The sequence below is a fragment of the Apostichopus japonicus genome, chromosome 2 (genome assembly GCF_037975245.1).
Source record: "Apostichopus japonicus isolate 1M-3 chromosome 2, ASM3797524v1, whole genome shotgun sequence".
Taxonomy (NCBI): domain Eukaryota; kingdom Metazoa; phylum Echinodermata; class Holothuroidea; order Aspidochirotida; family Stichopodidae; genus Apostichopus; species Apostichopus japonicus.
In genome coordinates this window covers 28,825,478-28,848,598 of record NC_092562.1, presented here as the reverse complement: position 1 = coordinate 28,848,598, position 23,121 = coordinate 28,825,478, and the positions used below count along the sequence as shown (strand labels likewise).

At 37.2% G+C, this 23,121-nt stretch overlaps 1 protein-coding gene across 1 annotated transcript in view; it reads left to right on the top strand.

Moving 5' to 3' along the window:
• The first annotated feature begins 2,254 nt into the window (after nucleotides 1-2,254).
• Nucleotides 2,255-23,121, top strand: part of LOC139954912 (rho GTPase-activating protein syd-1-like) — a 45,441-nt gene continuing 24,574 nt past the window's right edge. Inside the window, exon 1 of the mRNA XM_071954902.1 lies at nucleotides 2,255-3,788. Within this exon, the coding sequence (XP_071811003.1) occupies nucleotides 2,498-3,788 (1,291 nt within the window). The 5' untranslated portion in view covers nucleotides 2,255-2,497. The remainder of the gene's footprint in view (nucleotides 3,789-23,121) is intronic.

Genomic DNA, 23,121 nt, shown 5'->3' with positions numbered 1-23,121 from the left:
TGCTCAAGCATATAACGAATTAAGGGCCAACATACCCGCATAAATCACAGAGTTTCTGAAAACTTTCCAGCAAAGTGAGGTGGACAATTTATCCATTCCATTTTACAAATTTGAATGAAATTTGAACAACCGAGCACGTTTAATTACATTTTTTTTCACGATTTCAAGGAGAAAGCACTTTTTAATTAACAAAAGGACACTTTTTATTTACAAACACGAAAAAAATATGTATATATACCATTTACTAAAATGATCTATTGTTGTTTATCCAAGGAAAGAGTCTATTTTGGGCCAGGGTTTTCACACTCTGGGGGTACACTTACATATATGTTAACTTGATCAGAAAGTTTAACAAGCGTATCAGCCTATATGGTCCAGCTACTATACGTTGCCAATATCCTATGACAAGTTCGGTCCCATGTAGGCAAACTCTCGCATATCCATGCTTACCTCGCTATAGGGTTTGAATTTTCACGTAAGCCGCCTGAAAAAAAAATCGCAGCGAGTGGGTCGCTCAGTGGGCCTTTGGGCTTTTAAAGCCAATAACAATAATGAAAGCGTGAAAGTTTAATTATTAAAACATTTAGACCTATTGGGCCTATGCTTAATAAGTTTGTGCTTGTATATATATACTAGTAGAAACCGTGTAAAGTTGGTAACAATTAAACCGAGAACAACTTAAAGGCATCCACAATTCATATATTAGGTGAAAAATGCATCGTGCGGGCGCAAAAAAAAAAAAAAAAAAAACACCAAAAGGGCTCGTTTCCATATTTAGAAGTGTCCTTTCAGTAATATAAAATACCTTTTCCAGTTCAAGCTATAAAAGGTGTACTAACAATAATTTAAAGGTGCACCCTTTCGTGGCAATATAAGAAGAAGTGGAATTTGTAGCCCCGTCGGAAATGCAGAATAAATTCATTTATGACTCAATTTTTTCAACATATTTTAAGAACATGATTAATATACACATGAAATTGCGGAGTAAATATGCGTATATTAATATAAAGTATCCCGATAATTAGATATAATTATCTGAAATGTGGTTAATATGTATGTAACTTTGATGGCATATGGGAGTGCATGCCTTATTGCCTACTAGTACATGGTCGTGATTTCATTATTTGTAGAGAATTTATCATTTTCTACCCGTGGAACCTGACATGATTTAGCGTACTACAGTAGTTCCCTAAAGTAGGATTATAGGCCTATGTCTATATATTATTACTTTGGGTAAGAAATACGTTAGCCCCCCCCCCCCCCCCGGGCAACGCCGTGTTCATGAAGCAATCACGTGTTGCTGATCTTCACCATGCGTTAACATGATACTTTCAAGGAGAGGGCCCACATGCACGTAAAGTTAATCCGTATACTAACGCCCCTTGGTAGCAGTTCCATCACACAGTGAATTTACACTAAACCATAGGCGTTGATATAGTGCTTCCCAAAGTGGGCGGTTGGGTGGGGGTGGGGAGGAGGACTGTAGCTGACATGAAGTCTGAGTGTAATGCTTCGAGGTGGGCCAGGGCGTGGGATTGAAGATTATGCCCCCGTAAGATGAATTAAAAATCCTATTACTGGTATAGGCTATAATTTGTATTGAAAAAAAGGTTATAGCCTATATGACCTACAGTGTGCGGGCGCTTTGAATGGATTGTATGGGGAAGCAGGTTATTATTTAAATGAACAAGAGAGAGAGAGAGAGTGAAAGTTCCTTTGTGGCCGTCATAAATAGTTCCAACTACAACAATTTTGTTTTGGTAAAGGAAAAGAGTACAGTTTTCGTAGGATGTAACATATCCAGTAAACTCATGCAGCAAATAAATGAAACAAATGGCATTTTATTGACATCAGTGATGGGTTTTACATTACTATTTGTTGGTGACTTTGTTTATTTCTCTGTAGGTCACGTATATGACTATAACGTATACGTTATATAATATATATAAGATATATCTTATATAATTTACTGTTAATATTCTCCACTGAAAATTTCACTTATAAATTACCCCTCCTTTACGATGGAATATTGTGATCTCGATGAACTTGCACTTCATCACCCATCTTAGCGTACTACACATTGCAGTATTCGGCGACATACTAGTGTGGCTCGCCACAAGTTTTCATGTAACTGAAGACAAAATGTGAATTTTGCGGCAACACCCAGCATTATTCATCTTGGTGAAGAAGATCCCTGACTATACTGACTAATTAGAAGAATTGACCTTTGACCTGCAACTGCTCCAGACATAATATCATATCAAAACACACACAGTAGTGAGATACATACTGAATCTCTCAGCATATTTGATAATGTGGAAGGCTTACAGAGCCGAGGAGAGTAAATTCTCATCGGATCCACACGGAGTACTCTTGTCATACAGGAACTTTGTCAATATCAAGGATAGTTTAGACGATGTTATATGTTTCCAAATATTTCCGAGAGCTGAAAATGGCCGTCATTTATTCTGTGAAGATACAGACCAATGACTGAATTATGTCAAGGAAAGCTGGAAGATATTTCAAAGAGGCACCGAGCAGATCACATCCATCTCATTCGACAACTCAATATTCACCATATTTAACAAATTCGAATCCATGTGAAGGCTTTGCTAACGGGGAGGATCTACGAATTGAAAGTCCGACAGATTTCAAGCATGTTATAGGAATCTCAAACGAGACATTTTTAGCCATAAAATCAGCAGAGAAAGACCTTTTCGTAGGTATGTCACACTCACAAGAAAGTCTCGAAGACGCCATGGATTTATTAGGTCAGAGCTTGAACGGTAATAAGCCTAGGCTAACTGTTGTACAGGAACGTGAGATGCATGGCGGTGCATTTCTGTTACGGACTGTTGAAATCATAAAACATAGTGATGAAAACATTGGAATTATCATTCGTCTTGGTAACGAGTTGGATAGATGGGATGGAGTCTTCATATCCCAGCTGGTCTTGGGTAGTATGGTCGAAACTTCCGGTTTGATTAAACTTGGGGATGAGATCTTGTATGTAAATGGTGTTGACATAAGTGGGAAAGATCTCGATGAAGTTACACTTTTGCTGAAGATTCCATCACGTTTACTCATCACACTTAAAATTAGGCAAGTGGGAAAATGTGCGTACCGAACTAGAGAAAGTAGGTCAGCCTCTAGCAGTCCAAGAAGATTCCAATCTGGTAGAAGATCTGAACTCATGCTCGGTGATTACAAAAGCAAAACAATTCCAAGGCCATCTTCAGCTCAGAAGCATCGTGATGCGAGTGGGGGTAAGGTTTCTTCAACCGCCAGGCAGGATTCACAGGATTACCATAACAACAACTGTAGTGTCAACAATGCACAACCTCCACAAGATGGTGCAAAGGCAGCTTCCAGGTCTCGGTTTAGGAGTGCAACAGCGAGTGAAGTACTTTCAGGTGGATCCTCGTCTGAGCTGTCCCCTCGGGATACAAGCACCTGGGAAAGGGATTTATCTCCAACATTTGGACCAGAGATATGCATCGCCCCTGACGATGACAGTGACTCTGTGGTGTTCGTCGATGAAGAAACAGATGCAAAGAACGGCTCTTTCAATGACTTTGATGGACTACGTAACAGCGCACCGGCGGGGAGCTCGGTTCTCCGCAAACTCACGCAGCAGCCGCGCCCCAAGTCGACTGTAATTCCTCCAGATCAAACCTTACTGGAAGAGTCTAGGCAAGAGGAAGAAGCAGAACTAAATCTACGACACGTGTCGTCATCAGACGACATACGGAAAGATGGCAAGCACTCTGGGAAAGGTTCAGACAGAGGTAAGTTTGGGGAATTTTTTTTCTTTTCGTTCAGGTCCGATGGGCATCTAGCTACAGGTATTCCCATGGTATTCCAAAATGTTTAGTCTGAGTGCTGAATAGGTTAAATAAGTATTCAGCATTCATGAAATGAAAAAAACAATGTTCATATTATTAAAAGTATGTGTGACTTACTATGTATCTCTTGGCTTCATTTAATATATATAGACTTACTGTACTGTGCATCTCACAGCTCATTTGGCTTCATCTTGATGTACTACATGTTGTTTATAAATCTTTGTTGGGATACCCTAAAGGCAAATGAAATTCAGTGCCAGAGATATCCGTGGAACAAGGGCAGCCTTATATCCCCACAAATGTAGGCTGCAACATCCCTATTGGATGGATGAGAGATAACCATCATCAGTATCACTGTAGACATAAGTGCATTTTTGGTTCAAAATTAATGAATTTATAACTTCTCTATTGACTTTCATACAATGCACAGTCCATAAGGTTGCATAGATGTACAGTGTATCTGTCGCCCTTGAATGTTGTCTCAAATTGATTGCATTCTATCCTGAATTTGATGTCGCACATTATTTGTACTTGTTCCATGTATACACTACTGTATACAGGCAGTAGCGATAGTAATGCAGTACAGTGCTAATATTACAGTTACTGCCCATATACATAGTACATGTATATATGTACAGTAGTGTATATTGAAAATGGTTTCTTTGTTTCTGTTAATTGGCGACTGCCATTTTATAATTGTCTAGCTTGTGTGGTAGATCATATTTACTCATTTATTTATCAATACTGTTTCCTGTTTACAATCTACCTGTACATACATAGTTGTCAATCGATCGGTGTAAACATGTCTGTTTGAACAGTTTTCAGAAGTACTCAATAATTCCAACACTTCTTGATAGTGTGCAAATTTATTTTTAAAGTACAGGTATATAAATTATGCAAGGACAAACACTGTGGCTTTGTTAGAGATCTATATATTGCAAAATCCTTCAAAATTTGGAGGAGGTGAGAATGGTTGTAATTGAAGATGGGAGAGGAGAGGAGGAGGAGGAGGATTAGGAGGATGATGAGGAGGGAGGTACAGTGCAGTACATGACAGTACAGTCAGTACAGTACATAGTACTGTTCAGTACTGTCAGCAAAGCACAGTAGGTAACAAGTTTGATCAACACAAACTTATACAGGCTATATTGATGTACTATACATATGTTACTGTTACTACTGTACATTTGTGCACACTGTTGGAGTTATTATAATATTAATTAGTAGATTTGCAGTACAATTGAAGACCTGTTATCAGTGTTGTGAACAGAAGATTGTTGATATCATACATGATGTGTCTCATATGTATACAGTCAGATTCCTAAGAGCCTGGCCTGCATACAGCACATGTACAGAATATCAAACAAGACATATTTTGTAGTCCAACTTTGTGGACGTTCTCATATCCACAGCCTCCCATGAGGTATACTGTAAACATAGGACCAAGGAATTGAACGTTTTAACTGTTTGATAACAAGATGTTAAAAACAAACAAAAAAAGTGCAATTTCCTTAAAACCGTTACTGACTTTCCCTGTGATGAAACTAGTACAGTACTGTTGGATTTTGCTTTAGTCACATTGAACATTGCTTAGTTGTTACAGTAATTGTGGTACATATGTACTGTAATAACACTAGAAAGTCTTGCTAATGTACAATACAGATGTCACTGTGCAAAGTGAATTCACATCTCAACTCAAGTTGACGAGACGTACGGTATTCCAGATTGGACCCTATATGCGTTGAGTGACCCACCTTCAGCAAACTGATTTGGACACTTCTTGTACCCTCCAGAGTATGCTGCTGATGGATAAAGATTAATTTAAAATGCCTTAATTTTCAAACAAGTCCAATTTCCATATTCAGAGTTGAAGTTACGGTATGTGAAGGCAGTTTATACACAGGTCTAGTGCATGATACTGTAATAAGTAAAACCAGAGGGGAATACATGTACATTCATCGTGAGACTTATTAGAGTTACATGCTTTTTGTGGTCACTTTATGATGCGAAAACAAAGTAGGGTAAAGCATTGCACATATTCTTCATTAGACTAAGTTAAGTTACGTGTTATATGTTGTCACTTTATGATGCGAAAACACAGTACAGACTTAAAGCATTGCACAAGAACGGAATGTCAAACTGCAAATGTATCAGCAAAGTTCATCTTTGTGTTTTTCTTTTGTTTGGTTATTGTTTGTACAGGAGTTACATGTATGCTAAGTAAACTGAACAATTGAAGGTTTGGTGGTAAGTTCCTTGCCTAAAAGCAATGTTATAGCCTTGCTTCGAATTCCATTGTAGGACACAGTGTTGCGACATGCTTAACTACACTGGTGTACTGCAGGTCTAAACAACCAATCGTTTTTGTAACAAATTGTTCTCATATGATATTAATTTTAATGTGCACACCAACTGGTGCATAAAAAGGCTACATGTATGTATATGTCAAATCAAAATCTTAGGGCAGCATCTCAGTACAGTCATACTGTACAGTATATAAGTACGAAGTCAGCAATGATACCATATTTTTTATCTGTTATCACCTGTACTTAACCACTATACTTACTTCTATTACTCTATATCTCTTCTTACTAATATTTTCAAATTGAACGTTTACTTGGCAGATGATAACATTAATGAGATGCATCGCTAGCGAATAATTTATCCAGTATTGCATCGCAAAATGGTAAATAAAGGTCTTGAAAGCTGCATATATACTGTACATATAGTGTAAAGATGTATTCAGTGTGTACTCAATGAGAGAAAAAAATTCTGAGCCTTCGATAATGCTATATAAAATTTTAATTTTAAATTATTACCAGATCAATCATGTTTGCAATTTGTCTTGATAATTTTCTTTATATGTAACTTTTGGAAAACTGCCAAAATATGAAGGGAAATTCCCTATTTATAATGTGGCAGTACTGCATACTGTACTTGCAAATACTGTGCATGATACATGCTGTGACTAAAGTTTGGGAGTTTATGCAGGTTTATTATGGAATTTGCATTATTACTGCATCATGGTTAAAGAGAAAGCTAGAAGTTGAATATAAGCCAACCTTGGCTTCTACAGTAAGCCTGCAATGAATAGCATACATGTACAGTAATTTGATGAATACTTCAGTAAAACATTGCTGACTGAATACTAATGTAGACTCGAGAGAGTATGTAAGTATATGTCTGTTTTTAAGTAAATAATGTGAGTGCTAACACTTTCAGTGAATGAAGCTGTGCTCATGTACAAAAATTATAGTTACTGTTCTACAGTAAGATCTAGTTAAGTTGTGGAAAGCACTAGTACTGTTTACAGACAGATAGACGGACAGACAGACACAAATTAAATTCAGTTATGATCATTTTGTCTTTCTTTCACTTTCGTTAGTTTTTGTAAAATTGTTTGGACTTCTATTTTATTTATATACTATATATTTGACTGATATTGACTGTATTAAAATTGAGTCCAGAATTAAAAGGCTCTTCAAGTTTTATTTCAGGTTTGGCTGAGTCCAGCTCAATGTTTGAGTCCGAAACAGACAGTCTTATATCAGTCCAGTTGTAACCATGCTGCAGCCCAAGTCCCAATCCCTGTTTAAATAGTGTTTTTACCACTTCTAGTGTAATAATATTGTAAATTATCAATTATAAGCAACTTCAAACAACATTGAAACATTAATATTTGCAGAAAATTTTGCACTCCAGTTAGAAGTTACATGTACTAGTGTATATATGGTACTGTAACAATGTGTAATTGTTTTCTTTGCAATCCCGTGCACATACATGCTATTCTATTCTGCAGTCTACCTGCGTCAAAGAGCCAAAGTGTAGGTCACCTCACTGTAGCCTACCCTTTATGTATTTCCACGCAACATCAAGAGATATCTGTGTGCTGTGGACTGCATTGTTGGACTACTGTATGTGATACATACTCTGAACACATGCTACTGTACAGTATGTTCCACTCTACTCTACTTAGTCATATTAAATGTAACATAATATAGACAAATAGTGGAAAAAATTAAATTCTTTTTTTATTAGATCCACAAACATCATATTGTATTCATACTGTACTACAAGTACTGCACATTTTGGAGCTTTGCAAATTTTATCAGCAAAATTGTAAATTTACCCTACCAAGGAAAATAAATACCTGCTACAATGAGAAGATATCACAGGTTTGGCAGATACTGTGGTATAGTACAGGTCTTGAGCCCCTTGACCGCTGGTGTGACAGGTCACTGTACTACAGTACAGGCCTTGAGCCTCTTGAGGCCTTGACCACTGGATATATGCCCTTTTATGAGGCAATGAATGTGTTAAGACTGACTGTGTCATACTGTACTACAGTATGATAGGCCTACAGTACTCTTTACTGTACACATAATGTAAGACTCACAGGTTGCAGTTACTGTACAGTATGTATGGAGTAAGATGCTCTCTATGCATATTAGTATTGTACTTCACTTGCACTCCCTTACAGTATATGAGATCTGTGTCCATTCACTTCAGCATACTGTACTGTTCACCTACCTACAATACAGTATGCACAGTACCTTAGAAGCTACCAGAAACTTGGCCTTGTATATAAGATGTACATGTTACAAGTACATCCCTGTTTGAAAACATACAATTCTCTAAAAGTGAGTAATAAAACTTTGCAGCATTTTGATTGACCAGGTGGTCCATTGGGTACAGTAGCAACAACAGCTGTAGCTTTTCTTCGTCTTCTTCCTTTGTGTAATTCACATACATGCTGGTAACAACAGGTGTAGATCCTGATCTGATTATTAATTTAATAATTATTGATTAACAGCTTCCCTCCCTGATCATTGGATAATACAGTCACATGATCATATCCTATTCAAGGAATGCTCACAAATTTTACCTAGTTACATGTATATATTTTAATATCTTCATTAGATCTCATCCCATAATGGAGAAGCATCTTTCATTTGCTGCTCAGTTGATGACTATTATACTCAGGCCTAGAATTCAACAATTTTAGCCAAGTGCTTGTTTAAGATGATTGTATCAGTGGGACATAAAAATCTACATACATGTATAATATACTGTAATCAAATTCCCACCGAAACAATGCCATTTGCAGCAACACAAATCTATACAAACATGTGTCTGTACTCAGGGCAGAAAAATGTGTCATTTCCTCTGTACTAGCAATCAGCAATATATCCAAATATCTAATTTTGGGGGAATGTTACATTTTTCCAAGATTTTGTACAATACTACAGTAGTCATATAAGATAGTGACATTATGCAGTCACCACACCTAGGTAGGGTATGTGTGTGGCTAGAGACTAGTGATTCTGATTTCATGTGGCTTCTGTAGTCATTTAATAATTTTGATTTATTTTTTATTATTATTTTCTTCCATACATATATACATACATTCGCTCGTTAATTAATTCGTTTAAAAAAATAAAAAAAAAATAAAAAAAATTCATTCGTTCCTTCTAAACTGTGTGTACTTAGGATTTGGTAGTACTTCACCTCAATTCTGATTTGTATGTATAAATTACTGTGCTTCTCTTACATGTCCCCTGGGGGGAAGTGGTGCCCCCGCCTCTCTACCATAGACTTTCCCATCTACCAGGACTACGAAGTTGACTGAGTTGGAAACTGCATTTAAGTGACAATGTAGAGAGGGATGTAGCCGCTATTTAGCAAAAGTAAAGCGAACCTGTTTTTTCCTCACAATGTACAGTACACACATACTGTAGTAGTCCTATATACTTTAATTAGTGAGTGACATACTGTACGTTAGTTAGCACTGCCAAAGTTACTACTGGCTAGGCTTACATAGTGTGTAGTACTTAACTTAGTAGGATTCTAGGCTACTTGCACGCCATGCAGCTCTATATACTTGCACAAGATCCATGTGAGTAATCTTGCTAAAAATTGTGTTTAAATAACAATTAAAGGTTAAAGAATTGATGTATCTAGTTCAGTCAGAGACTATCTCCTTTTATGAGTATATAGCACTGTGCATGATCATGATATTGTAGTGCATGAGTTAAGTGGCGACTAAAGAAATATTTGGTAACATGGATTTTGGCAAGGGTTGAATAGTAAATGCATAGTTACTGGTTTTGTTGAAAATACAATACACAGCCCTACAGTGTATATATATATATCAGGGATGTGCCCACGCTGGGCGGCCCCACACAGCACAAAAAATTACCGCCCAGCACTGTCTTAAAAATTGTGAATCCCGCCCAGCACTATTTTCATCTGAAATCCCGACATTCCTAACAATATATGGGCCTAGCCTATGCCAAAATCATACAGACTAATAATGCATTGGTTACGCATTCGAGAAATATAACTTACGGCTCTCAATCAGTCCAGTCTCTTTGAAACAAACTAAAAACTTTTACCAGGTACGTAAAATTTCACTAAAACAAAATTTAAAAATGTAAATTGTTAGCAAAACTAGTACTTGTGTATACAGCTTAAAAAGCTACACAAGTACCAGCATTTGAGCACCTTCAAAAAAGACGCCCCTCCCCCTTAGACCCTCCCCAGGACGGCGATCAGTCAGTATACCCGGCACTCAGGAAATCCTGGGCACATCCCTGATATATATCATAATGAGGATTGGGCATGTATCTCTGTTAATTCAAGGCCTTCACTCAATGAGATGCATTACAACCACAGAAGGCATTTTGTCATGTGGCCTACAGTTGTCAACTACAGTAGAAGCCCTTACAAACAGCTATGGTCAAAGCAATGATATACTGCACTCCTCCTCTCTTACCTGTCTCCAGTCTAGTTATGCACTTCCTCATCTACCTAACAGGTCTAATAATTGATAACAACTTAGCACCATCCCCCCCCCAACCCCTAGCTGAGACTCCATCCAATCAATCCTCCTCCCTTATTTACCATGAATTGAGAAGGACTTGCATGATATTCCCTTGGAACTTCTTCTTCCTGGAATTTCTTCTTGAAGTTCTCAGTTTCCATTACGAGTGGTAATCATGGTAAATGTAATGTTTCAACATGTATGCAAGAACTGAATGTACTGATACAAGAAGTTTTGTACATGTATGCAATATTTATGCAGTTTTTACACCAGAGGCATAGCTCAGCATCTTCATCAAATACAAAATTTGCTCTCTCATGTTTTGTGCAAATTTACGTAATTAGGAACAATAATATACACATAGACATTTAGCATCTACGGGGTACATTGTCCATTAAAAGGGCCCATGGCAGTGCCTCTTTGTACATGTGGTATTGGTGCCCTTTGTTCTCTCCACACAATCATATCTTCAAATTCAAGGATCTTTTCATAACCAAGTAAATTAATTATTACAGTACTGTAGTAATGTACCTCTAGTCTAGGTACTCATGACAGACAACTAGCAACCTGCTGTAAACTTATCATGATCAGGATGTTACAGTATTTAATAATAATACCTGCCAAACTGTTTTCAACTTTTGGTCACATACTTTACACAATCCTTGTGAGCTGTCCTTAGATTGAACCATCCATGGGATAAATTAAACACATACATGGCCCTTGTGAGCTGTCCTTAAAAGACTTAGATTATACCATCCATGGAGTAAATTAAACACATTTATGGCCCTTGTGAGCTGTCCTTAGATTGAACCATCCATGGGATAAATTAAACACATACATGGCCCTTGTGAGCTGTCCTTAAAAGACTTAGATTATACCATCCCTGGAGTAAATTAAACACATTTATGGCCCTTGTGAGCTGTCCTTAGATTGTACCATCCATGGGATAAATTAAACACATACATGGCCCTTGTGAGCTGTCCTTAAAAGACTTAGATTATACCATCTATGGAGTAAATTAAACACATTTATGGCCCTTGTGAGCTGTCCTTAGATTGTACCATCCATGGAGTAAAGTAATTGATCACATTGTTTTACACATAATGGTTGTACAATTTGTAGTTTACTAACAATAAGGCTTTAATAACTAATAGTACAGACTGTTTGGTGCTAGTAGCACACTAATTCCTTAAATAAGCCATGCAGGTAAGAGTACTGTACTAGACACAGGGGGTAAAAAAAAATTGATAGAATAATTCTAGTTACTTATCATAAAAAAGTAAATCCTTGAAAATTATCAATCCATTCTCTATACATAATATTGTGTGATAGGTTTAATATCAAATTATCAAAGTTACAATTGTAGGATATCCTTACATGTAAACACTACACCTGTACACTGTCCCACACAACTCTGTGCAAACACCAAGCTACATATGTTTAGCATTGCTAGATTTTATCTATTTATTCTCCAGTTATTATTGGTAACAATAAGAACGATAAGATTGGTAACAATAAAATAAGAACTAAAATAAACAAAACTTCAATAAATCAACAAATAAGATACAATATATATTAATTAAAATAAAGACATAGAAAACTAACTCTTAAGGGAACAGAATGTGAACCATATGAAACTAAAATAGATTTAATTTTTTTTCTCCTTTCTTGGATCACAAACAGGCTACTCCCTCCCGCACACTCTCCCTTTTTTGTGCTCAAATGTCTCGGCAAAGCGACAAAATAAAAGGTCATGTTTTGCCATGCTACATATCCTTGGTCATGAATCCACAATTTCTGTGGAATGAAATCTTTCCCCCAACGTACGAACCAACGATGATGCGGCGTAGTACTACACTACTGTATTAGAACTGCGGGCCTCTTGATTAAAATTTATGCACGCTGTATGGTGTGCATACATCCAGGCCTGATAACTATATACAGTCCTCGGTGTATGTGTGCGTGCGTGTGGCATAAATGAACGGCGGCGAGAAACAAAATTGGATGACATGCTGTACTACGTGATCATCGTAGATATAGCGGACTCGAACAGTGAAACATGATTGAGGCAGAGACTGCACCTTATATATATGATGATGTAGTAGTACTGAGAGTGGTTTGGCAGGCAAGATAAATGCAACTTAGTGTTCTGCTTTTGGGCCTTTATGTGTTAAACTTGAATACAAAATGTACAGTATTACTATTATACAGGTATGCAGATGATGATACATTTGGGAGGAAATAAAGGCTGACCTTTTAATGATATATATTTGAAAGTTTGTGCAGGTATATTTTCCAATCTTCTAATTTGACATCGTGTACAACAAAATGGTATGATCTTCCAAGGGGGAAATAAAAAAATTGTTTTAAAAGCAGAAGGAATGAAACGTCTGGACTGTTATACTGTGTGATCCCTTTAAATCCAGCCAATTATTTGGGTAATGTTCATCTAACTTGGATGATGTCTAGATTCTTTGCTAGAACAGCTGTACTCAATAGTGACATAATTACTACAATACTGTAAGGGAAGGGGCTAATTTGTACGAGACCACCCTCGAATCTTAGCTCATTTATATGGTTTTTTGCTGAATTAAATAAATGGTAAAGGCATATAATATTGATGAAATTATAGGACAGCCCGGTTTCTCCCATAAAGTGGCTTTCCATCTACACAGCTACATGTACAACATGCATACTGTAGAACTATCAATAAAACACTAACATTATGATACATCTATTTCGGACTGTAATTTACCATTGGTATATATATACACTATACTTTATCAGCTACAAAGAAAGCAATAATTTTGCTGACTACAGGTACGTACATAACCAGGCATTATACATGTACACTACACTAGATGTACTGTACAGTGTACAGTATACACCAACAATCTGTCAGGCCACTGCAGTTACTGTATACAGTATTATCACACTATCAGCTCAAATTGATTTTCTTGCTTGCTTGGATTCCTTGGAATCATACATTATGTAACTTCTGTTTATTATAGACTATATTACATACCATACAGTAGATCTAAAGAGTGGGTCGAGCAAGTTATCATCGGGGTATGGTCTGGTCAATAGCTGACATAGTTCCTATGTACATTTATAGTCAAAATGCACAGATATATCTTGTATTTCATCTTTTGAATGGCATTGTGTGCTACAATTGAATGTGCACAGCTACTGTAGTATGTACAGCTAAGTCTTAATTGTCTTGTGTTCAATTGTTGGAGCGCCTTATAAATAATGTAGATATATGTGTGCAGTGACCATACTGACTATACTGTGCACTTTGTGTTTGAAATAATACTGACCGAATATAGATAACTTGTATAGATCTGCCAGTTCTGCTACACTGTAGTAGTACAATATAGCACAGTTCAGGAGAAACAAATTAATACATACTATTTTTTTTTTTTTTTTGGGGGGGTGTATTTCACTGCATATATGAGCACTTGCTGTTTCCTTTGGAAATTTGCTCGAAACTTAAAATAGCAATTTAACAAACTGTAAACTCGTCTTAGCACTTTATAAGCAAAAGTCATCCTACTGTACGTGTATGTACTGCCAGTGCTCAGCTTTGAAAAAGAAATCACAAGATCCGTAGGGTCCTTATTAATGGAACTTAGTCTCTGTCAGACATATGGAAGGCCCATGAAAGCCCCTTATTGGAATGTCTAGTTTATTACACACTACACACACGGTGTTGATACACATTCAGTTAGTTCACATCCAAGCAGCATGATCACCAGACTCCGTTCCTATACACTGTACTGGCCATATATCTACATGTGCCAGTACTACTGTACTTTCTGTCTCTACATTCTGTCTCTATGAGTGTTTGCTGTACTGCAGGTCAGTCGGTTCATTGGTTTTATTCTGAGGGGATTTCAAGTACATCACTGTGCTGTAATTGTCCGTGATATGACATCAAAAGTTGACATGCCTGCAAAAGAGTTGGGGGAACTGGGAGGGGGGGGGTGGAGCAAACCCAAAGAAGGCCACTGGCTTCTTTCCTTTCTCTGTGATATGAGCCTACAAGCCATTGTAGTTTGCCTACAAGTATTTTCTTTTTAAATTACCTAAGATCACCATTCTTCATATCCACTTTTACAAGTTTGTTTGATTTCGCTGTTTTTGTTTTTTCCATAATTAAGTGGCTGGTTTAAACTACAGTAATATATCCCTGAGGTTATTTTGTGTGGATCTTTAAATGAAGGTCTAATTTGTGCAGAAAGCACAAAACCAGAACAGTGAATGAATTTTTCAAGTTTATATTGAATCTAGTCAGATTTGGTTAGATTGAAATAAAGTCTAGATTTCATGAGTCTTTTTGCAAACTGGATTCCCTGACCTACTGGAAGCTTGACTTCATCATAGGTGGCAGAAATATCTGTGAATACATCTTTAAGTGCACCATATTTGCTAGTGTAACTTCTTATATATGTAGGTTGATAAATTTTTAACTTTATTTGATCCTAACCGGGCAAAGTTTAAAGTTTTTTTTTCTGGTTGACCCAATGACAATTTTCTTTGTCTGAAAAATGTAGCAAAAAAAAATTACAAATATGAAGGAGAGATGTGTAGGTTGGTGAACAGAAAAGCACAGAAGCTCTCGGCCAGTAAAACTTCCCTTCCTGTGGATGATAGGTCTCCAACTACTGTAATTTAGTCTCTTAGGACTATCTCCAGAGTAACTGAGGGTGATACCAATTTATCATTTGATCTTGATTTGGGAGGTTTCAGACTTCACAATGCAGTCAAAATTTGATGGGGAAACAACTAGTCATCTGCTCCAGACCTTGGAAGCCGGATTCTGGTTGTCCGAACAGAAATTTGTTCGTCTCAGAAGAACAACTGAGTGCTGTTAAAAACATACCTTTTCCTATTGATACCACAGGGGCCAGTACTTATGCAGTAGACTACAGTTTGGTTATTTTTTAGCTTGGCAATCTGCAACCTGCATGGGCTTGACAATTGTTTTCATCAAATCACACCTACTTCATTTAATTGTCATATGCAGTAGTACTTGGTTTTGTAATAATTCTTACCAGTTAGTAGGTAAATGTTTGTTCAGCCTTGAAAAGTGGTGGTGTACAGGCCTTCAGTTAGTTGAACTAATGAGTGCAGACACCAACCATGTGATACTGTTTGTGTACAATGCACTTTATGAGTGATACAGTAGTGTACAGTTTAGAGTTATAATAAGTAGTAAGGATGTAAATGGTACTTTAAAAGAGAACTGAACATTATGATTGAAATATTTAAAAATTTATTTATATTTATTAACATTCCCAAATCAGTTTTAATAGTAATTTTATGTTGAACATGTTATTGGAAACAGAATATTCCTTTGCATATAAGTACATATATACTTAGCAGATGCTGTATATTGTATACTCTCATGAATGAACACTAAACTCAAATACACAAATTAAAATGTGTATATGTACAGTATATATGTACAGCTCACTATGTATGCTGAGTCATAGTAATATTTATTCAGAATTTTAATAAAACTCATTGGTACATATTTCAAAGATTATTATTCTACAGTATATATATGTTAGTTTTTATTCCCATATATGCCTCTGTACATACAGGAAGATCTTGTCTCTTTTCATGTACACTAGGTAATTACAAGGTTTAATTCACGCCTGGAATGAATGCAGAGAAAATTCAAAATATATATATTTTCTAATTCTCATATATTCATGTTGAGACATGCATCTAATTGAGAAATTTAAATGTATTAATACATAAGATAACTACACTGTACAGCAGACTATATAGAGTAGCTGTATTGGAATATATTTGTCTAGGTAGAATTACTTGTGCACAGAGTGGTAAACACAGTATTAAAATGCAACGATGGATGGGAATAATTCCAGTAGCCAATTGGATGAGAGCTGATCTGCATTTGCCAGTGCTGATACACATGTAACAGTGAAGGATGGAGCGCATAACATACACACGCATGTAACTGTACAGAAGCGTTGTTTCATCACACCTCATCTATATGCAGGGCTTAATAATATTGCACTGTACAGTATATAAAAGCCAGTAATATTATGTCTGGTTTGCAAATTATAACTTGCGTCTTGGGAGATGGAAAGCAAACAGAGGATCAAAGAAGAAGATGAAGATTCTTGTATCTAGAATAGATAGATCCAAGCTAATATGATTTCCAGTTTTGCTTGACAAATAAAACATGATTTTTGAGAAAGGAAACAAAGTAAATGTCTGTGCTGTAGGGACGGAGGGACAGAGGGAGGGATGGGGGGAACAGAGGGAGGGGGAGGGGAGGGAGGGTTGGAGCGGGGAGGGGAGGGAGGGACAAAGGGAGGACAAAGGGAGCGGGGGACAGAGGGAGAGGGGGGACAGAGGGAAGGAGGAAGTGCCAGATCACAATTAAAGCAAAGAAGTGGCACAGCTAAAGCAAAACATGAGGCACTGCAGTCAGAAACGCTCTGTTTTGCTTTTATTCTCAGTCTCCTCGCAAAAACATTATTACAGCCTACATTAAGTGTTTTCACAGCTGTGTCCAATAAGCCATTTATTGCATGCTATGAATACATGTGTATAATTGTTTGAATTCATTTAATGTCTGGACACACTGCGCCAATTGCAATCAGCAACTCTGCTGCAATATTCATGGTACATGCTTTACTTATATGAAGCCCTAAAATCCAAATAACGGAAACTTTAATTTGCATATCCTGTCTTGAGGCTATCATAGAGTGGCCAAGTCCTTATCTTGTCCCAACAGGTGGGTCACCCTGAGCCAAAGGAAATCCATATTTACTTCACTCCTCTCTTACCTGTCTCCTACTACAGTAACACACTTTCCTAGTCTACCTAGATGCCACTGGTATAATTGGAGCACTGCGCCCCTGGTGACCCTTAGGAGTGGTCACCGGGTTGCAGTGCTAAAACTATACCAGTGGCATCTTGGTAGACTAGGAAAGTGCTTTAGTGTAGTAGAAGACAGGTAAGTGTGTTCATTTGTAAGTACCCAAACCAGGGAGTTGCCACTAATGTGATGTTGTTTTTTAGCCAGATTTTAGATTAACGTGTTCAATTTGGTAAAAAAATAATTTAAAAAATTGGGTAAAAAAAAAATTTGGTCAAATAAAAATATTATAAATTTGGTAAAAATAATAATAATAATAATTAACAACTTCACCTATTGTGGGAATTAATTTACTGTGCATCTCCCTTACCTGTCTCAACTCTGCTATTGCACTTATTGCATTTACCATCTACCTATCCTATTAACTGTTTATAATTTAGCAGGACTCTTCTCTTGTGCAGATCCTTCCGAATCTGCTTCGCTTCTCGCTTACCTGTCTCCCCACAACCTTAGCATGCTGGCTGTACCGTGAGGCCTAGAGTGAAGGTGAAGATAATTGTTGTGTGAAACACGTACAATTTTACACTGAAATGTGTTAAAAAGCATTGTAGTACTGAAACTGTATGTACACTTAGCATTGCCTTAAAATCCTGCATATTTAATTAAATTCATTAAGTGTAGTAGTGTAATTAGCCTAAATCTGCATTAATTAACTGAATGGAAGGGCCATGGTTAATACTTCCATTGATGCAGCTACTTTCTGAAATTCAATTCAAAAGTTAAAGAACCAGAAATTGGGATACAGTATATTTACTGTACAGTAGGCCAATTTACACAAGGTCTGTAACTTGCAACTAATCTTACTGCTGATAACTACTTGATAAAGACATGCTGTATGCTATTGACACATGTATACATGTATGCATTCCGGAATATGTTTTGAACAGTTAGTTAGTTGAGATTGAAAATTTCTCACTGCAGTAGGGGGTTGAAGGCATCCAGCAGTGTTGATGCTTACATACAGCAGTGCTACTGGATAGTAAAGTGGAGATGAGGTAATTAGAACTGACAAAGCTGCAGCTATGGTGTAGGCCGCCTACTATGTCTATATCCCTGAACAGTAGTAATACTTCACACATGTGTGCAGACTTTACAAGCAGTATGGAACGCCAAGAGAGAGGCTCACATTAGATAGGATGATTTATAAAGAGATCAGAGATATACAGTACAGTTCTGTGTGTCATTGTATTGTGAAGTGATATTTGTAAAACTGTGCATGCATACATATGAACTGAATTTACATGGTATGAACAGTGATAAGTTTTACACTTATATATATGTACATGTATGTTAACTGATATGGTTCATGTACAGCATGTCACTTTACACTGTGGACAGCTTTTAGTGCATAATTTTGGCTAGCTCCAAAAAATTTTTTTTTTTTGTACTTGTATGAGAACTATTGCCTAAATTATGAATAGCAACTTATACCTGCACATATATTCAAGTTGTAAATTATGGCACTTGGCAGTTTGAAATTATCATAAAAGATTTCAAAATATATATGAAAAACTGCAAACCCACTGTAACAATTAAATTATTAATTCTGAATGTTGAGTGAAATTATACTATGCATAGTAAAGGTCATTAGTAGGATTTATTGCTCGTTGTATTAATATGCTAGAAAGTTAAATAGTGGTCTCTGATTCACATTTTAGCGTAAATATTCTATTGCAGCAATCAAAAATTTTCTCCTCAGTGAGATATTTAATTAACTTAATCAAACACTGTTCAATACGTGTGTTTATGAGTCAGAATGTGATTTGGAAAGTAGGGTTAAAAATTTCTTCTTTTTAAAGAATGGTACACTCAGCATGCTAACATTTGAAGTCAACACAGCTTACCTTTTATATAAGGATTGTCATGGTTCAAATGTATATAAAGATTAACTAGATGGAAAGAACTGGAATAGTTTAGGATATTCTTTCCTGCTACTACTCTGAATGGATAGAGAGGTATTTTGGTACATCCTAACCTCTGAGGTGAGTAAAGTGTATAATGTCTAGTGTCATACAGCATTCAGACTACTATTTGGCTGTCTATTAGTAGGTCTTTGAACACTTAACTAATTTAGAACAAACTATAATAGTCTCTTCACCCTACATGTTGCCTATTACCTTCTAAGTATAGAAGTAGCAATTACGACATTTACTTCACTCCTCCCTTACCTGTCTCCCCATAATGTTAGCACTCTCGTTGTACCATGTCTAGAATGAACTGGTAACCTTTTATCACCTTGAGAACTCTCTGACCTGACCCCTCTGGTCATTGTTGTTCCTTCTCTTTCTACCACCTAAAGTATCTATATCGTTCTATTTTTGTGTGGATTTATATACTTATTTCGATCGGAACGGTTTCCTAGGATCATTTTTTGGTACTTGGAGACAGAGAGAGATGGTCGTAGAGTGTCCCAAAACCCAGTCGCCAAAAGAAGTAGCGTCAACCAGGACGCAAAGAAGTAAGAACATGAGTGGGGGTCACTAGGAGGTCCGTACCGAATAAAGGAAAGAGAACGGGTACCGAGACGTGAACAAAGTGGATCTCAGTAGGTTTTATTAGAGATGCAGGGTTTTGGGAACCCAGGAGACCAGAGGGATGCTGTAGAAGAGGGGTCTGAATCAAAGCAGAGAGAGGTAATGAGTGTTGAGACGGGACCACAGCAGGTCCTAATTGTGGTCCCCTATGGGCCACAGAGATTAGCATTAGAGGGGGAATACAAGCTATGTTGGAAAAGGTAGTCATAGAGGTTTCGGGAGAGAAGGAACCTTCTTCCGGTCCTCATTCTTTCAATGCAAAACAGAGTTGGATTTTGGCGTTCCATCCTAACCTAAATCCTCTCAGATTCGTAACAGGCCCAATCACTTCCGTATGGAAAGCCCTGCACTAATTATTCCTCTTCTCAGAAAGCTGGGCATGTGGGCTTCAAGCAAAGACTGAAAGGATGCTTACACATACCAGTGCACAAGAAACATCAATGTTACCTGACCATCCGATACGAGGGAAGGGACTACCTGGAAGGGAAGGGACTACCAGTTCAGTCCATTACCATTCGGTCTGTCCACGTCGTCCCTCCCCCCCCCCTTTGAGTGTTCACAACAGTGGCGGTGTCCTTCCTGAGGGGAAAGAGGGGTGACGCTCTTTGTTTATCTTGTCCATTGGTTAATAGTGGGAGAGACGGAGGAAAATACAAAAAGCAACATAGGGTTACCAAGTGTCAGGGGGTACAGTGGAGAAACGTGTATGGAGTTGAAGAGGGCAGTCTGATTGGTGAAGGTAGGTGAGACTGCACCTGGTCTTCAGCTAGGGAATCACTTTGGCAGGGGACATGGTCTCATGAGAAGGAAGGACATTGACCAGAGGAGGACTCTAGTCATAGAGGGCACACACTGTTAACAGGTTACAAGTTCATTCTAGGCACGGTAGAACAAGAGTGCTTAGGTAGTGGGGAGACAGGTAAGCTCGTCACTCGTCAATATCCAAACCAGTAAGTTTGGAATTTATTGGAGCTGTGGGATCGGGACAGTTTCAGGGAATAATTTAACCTATATCACATTGCTAATTGCAATGCAAAATGGGCAAATTGCTGAACAAGTGCAACTTAGATGTGGAACAGTTTTGTGCACCAAAGAACCATCATAGTACATGAGACAATGTTGAGAAAAGTTCAATACTGCAGCTAAGTGCATGTACAAACATATACATACACAAAATTTGAACACTTAAATATCCCCAGAGTTTGTATTAAAGCTTTGTAAGAGCTGTTTGTGTGCTGAGGAAGTGAAAAATCAGCATGCAACCGACCCATTTAACAAACAAATTCTCTGAAAAACATATTGAGTGCCTGGGGCAGTACATCCCTCCCTTCATGCTGAAACTATTGGAAAGTTATTAAAACACATTTGTGCAATAATCTCTGCAAGCTCCCCTTGAAAACCACATTTAGTCTCCCTCCACAACATAATTTAAGAGGTAAAGATGCCTGCTCTTACAGCAATTACAATGACTAGAACTGTTGTAATATTGGCTTCCTCAGAATCTTGCCTTTGAGCAACTACCACTTAATATGTCGTCATTTTTCCTTAATTTGAATCTCCTGTATCTGTTGTGCAAGTATGATGTACAGGTTTGTAAGTCTCTCCTTATCATCCGTGTCGCATACAGTATGAAGAAGTACAGTATACTGTATTTACTTCGTTCCCCACTTACCTGTCTCCCCACAACCTACCTACCAACCAGTATACTGTATCCAACAGTGGGAGCTTCTAACGTATTTACATAGTTCCTAAGACATTAATTTGAAGGGGCATGTCGCATCGAAAATCGGTCTATTTAGCAACAATTACCGGCTTTCCGGTTCGAAATTTAACCCTTGAAACATGTGAAATGGAATAAAAACTTATACAAAATTTGAAATATAAAAGGAATAAAAACTTTACAATATGTGAAATATAAAAGAATAAATCATGAATGAAACCTATCACAGTTAACCGAAAAACCAATGCTATTAACTGTTGTCAGTTACAAATCACGCTTGTTTCGAATGTGACAGAGAATACCCAGAGTTATTGACACTGATTGTTCAAATTGAACAACATGTTAATATTCTGTAGCCTAGCCTAGTTTAGCGAAATTTTCGGAACATATACGCTGGATTTTACCGAAGGGCTAATTTGCACAGCTAAATTCCCAAGGAAAAGAATCCTCATGGACGAGAACAATAGGCTGATGCGAATAATGCATAGTCTAAGACATTGAAGCTTTTCACAAGACCTGTAACTATAAGGATGAATGCATTCTAGTAATTGTTCAATGTTCAAAACTTGAAATTGTAAATATGCAAATTGTTACAAGTAAATGTTCCCTTATACTGTATAATATATTTCAAGGAATTGGTACTACTGTATTAGCCAGTTGATTCTTGGATGAGAATACATGCAGTTAGGTTAATTATCTTATCAGATAAAGCATTGTAGTAACATAATTGTTCTAATTCAGAGCTGGCCAGAATATTTTAGCTACATTTTGATAGATTTTTGTCTTAAGGTTTATAATGTTTGATCCTCTAGCTGTATGGACGTGAAGTACATTGCAGGTTTAATTGTACACCTCTTCTGACGCCTCCTCGCGACACATCCTGTATCTTGCATGCTAGTCTCAGCGAGCGAGGTAGCTGATCTAAATATAGCCTCACTGCTGTAGATTGCCAATTAAAATCATGGTTAGCAGACTACACGCCGTCCTCGTCGCCACGGTAAAAATTTGAGAGGAAGATCATAGTAAGCCGACTGTATTTAGCAGCTACAGGATGCATGTGGTGATTGTACTGAATGCTGTTGAATAGTCAAAGAGATGGAAGATATTCATTCATGTTTGGAAAGTTCTATTGCTTACAAGAAGTTATCAAAATAGCTAGAGACTCTCTGTCATGATAACTATATATGACTGTAGCCTACAGTGTCTATTATCACTATACCACTGTAGCCTAATACAGTGTCTATATAATCACTATATCACTGTAGCCTTCAGTGTCTATT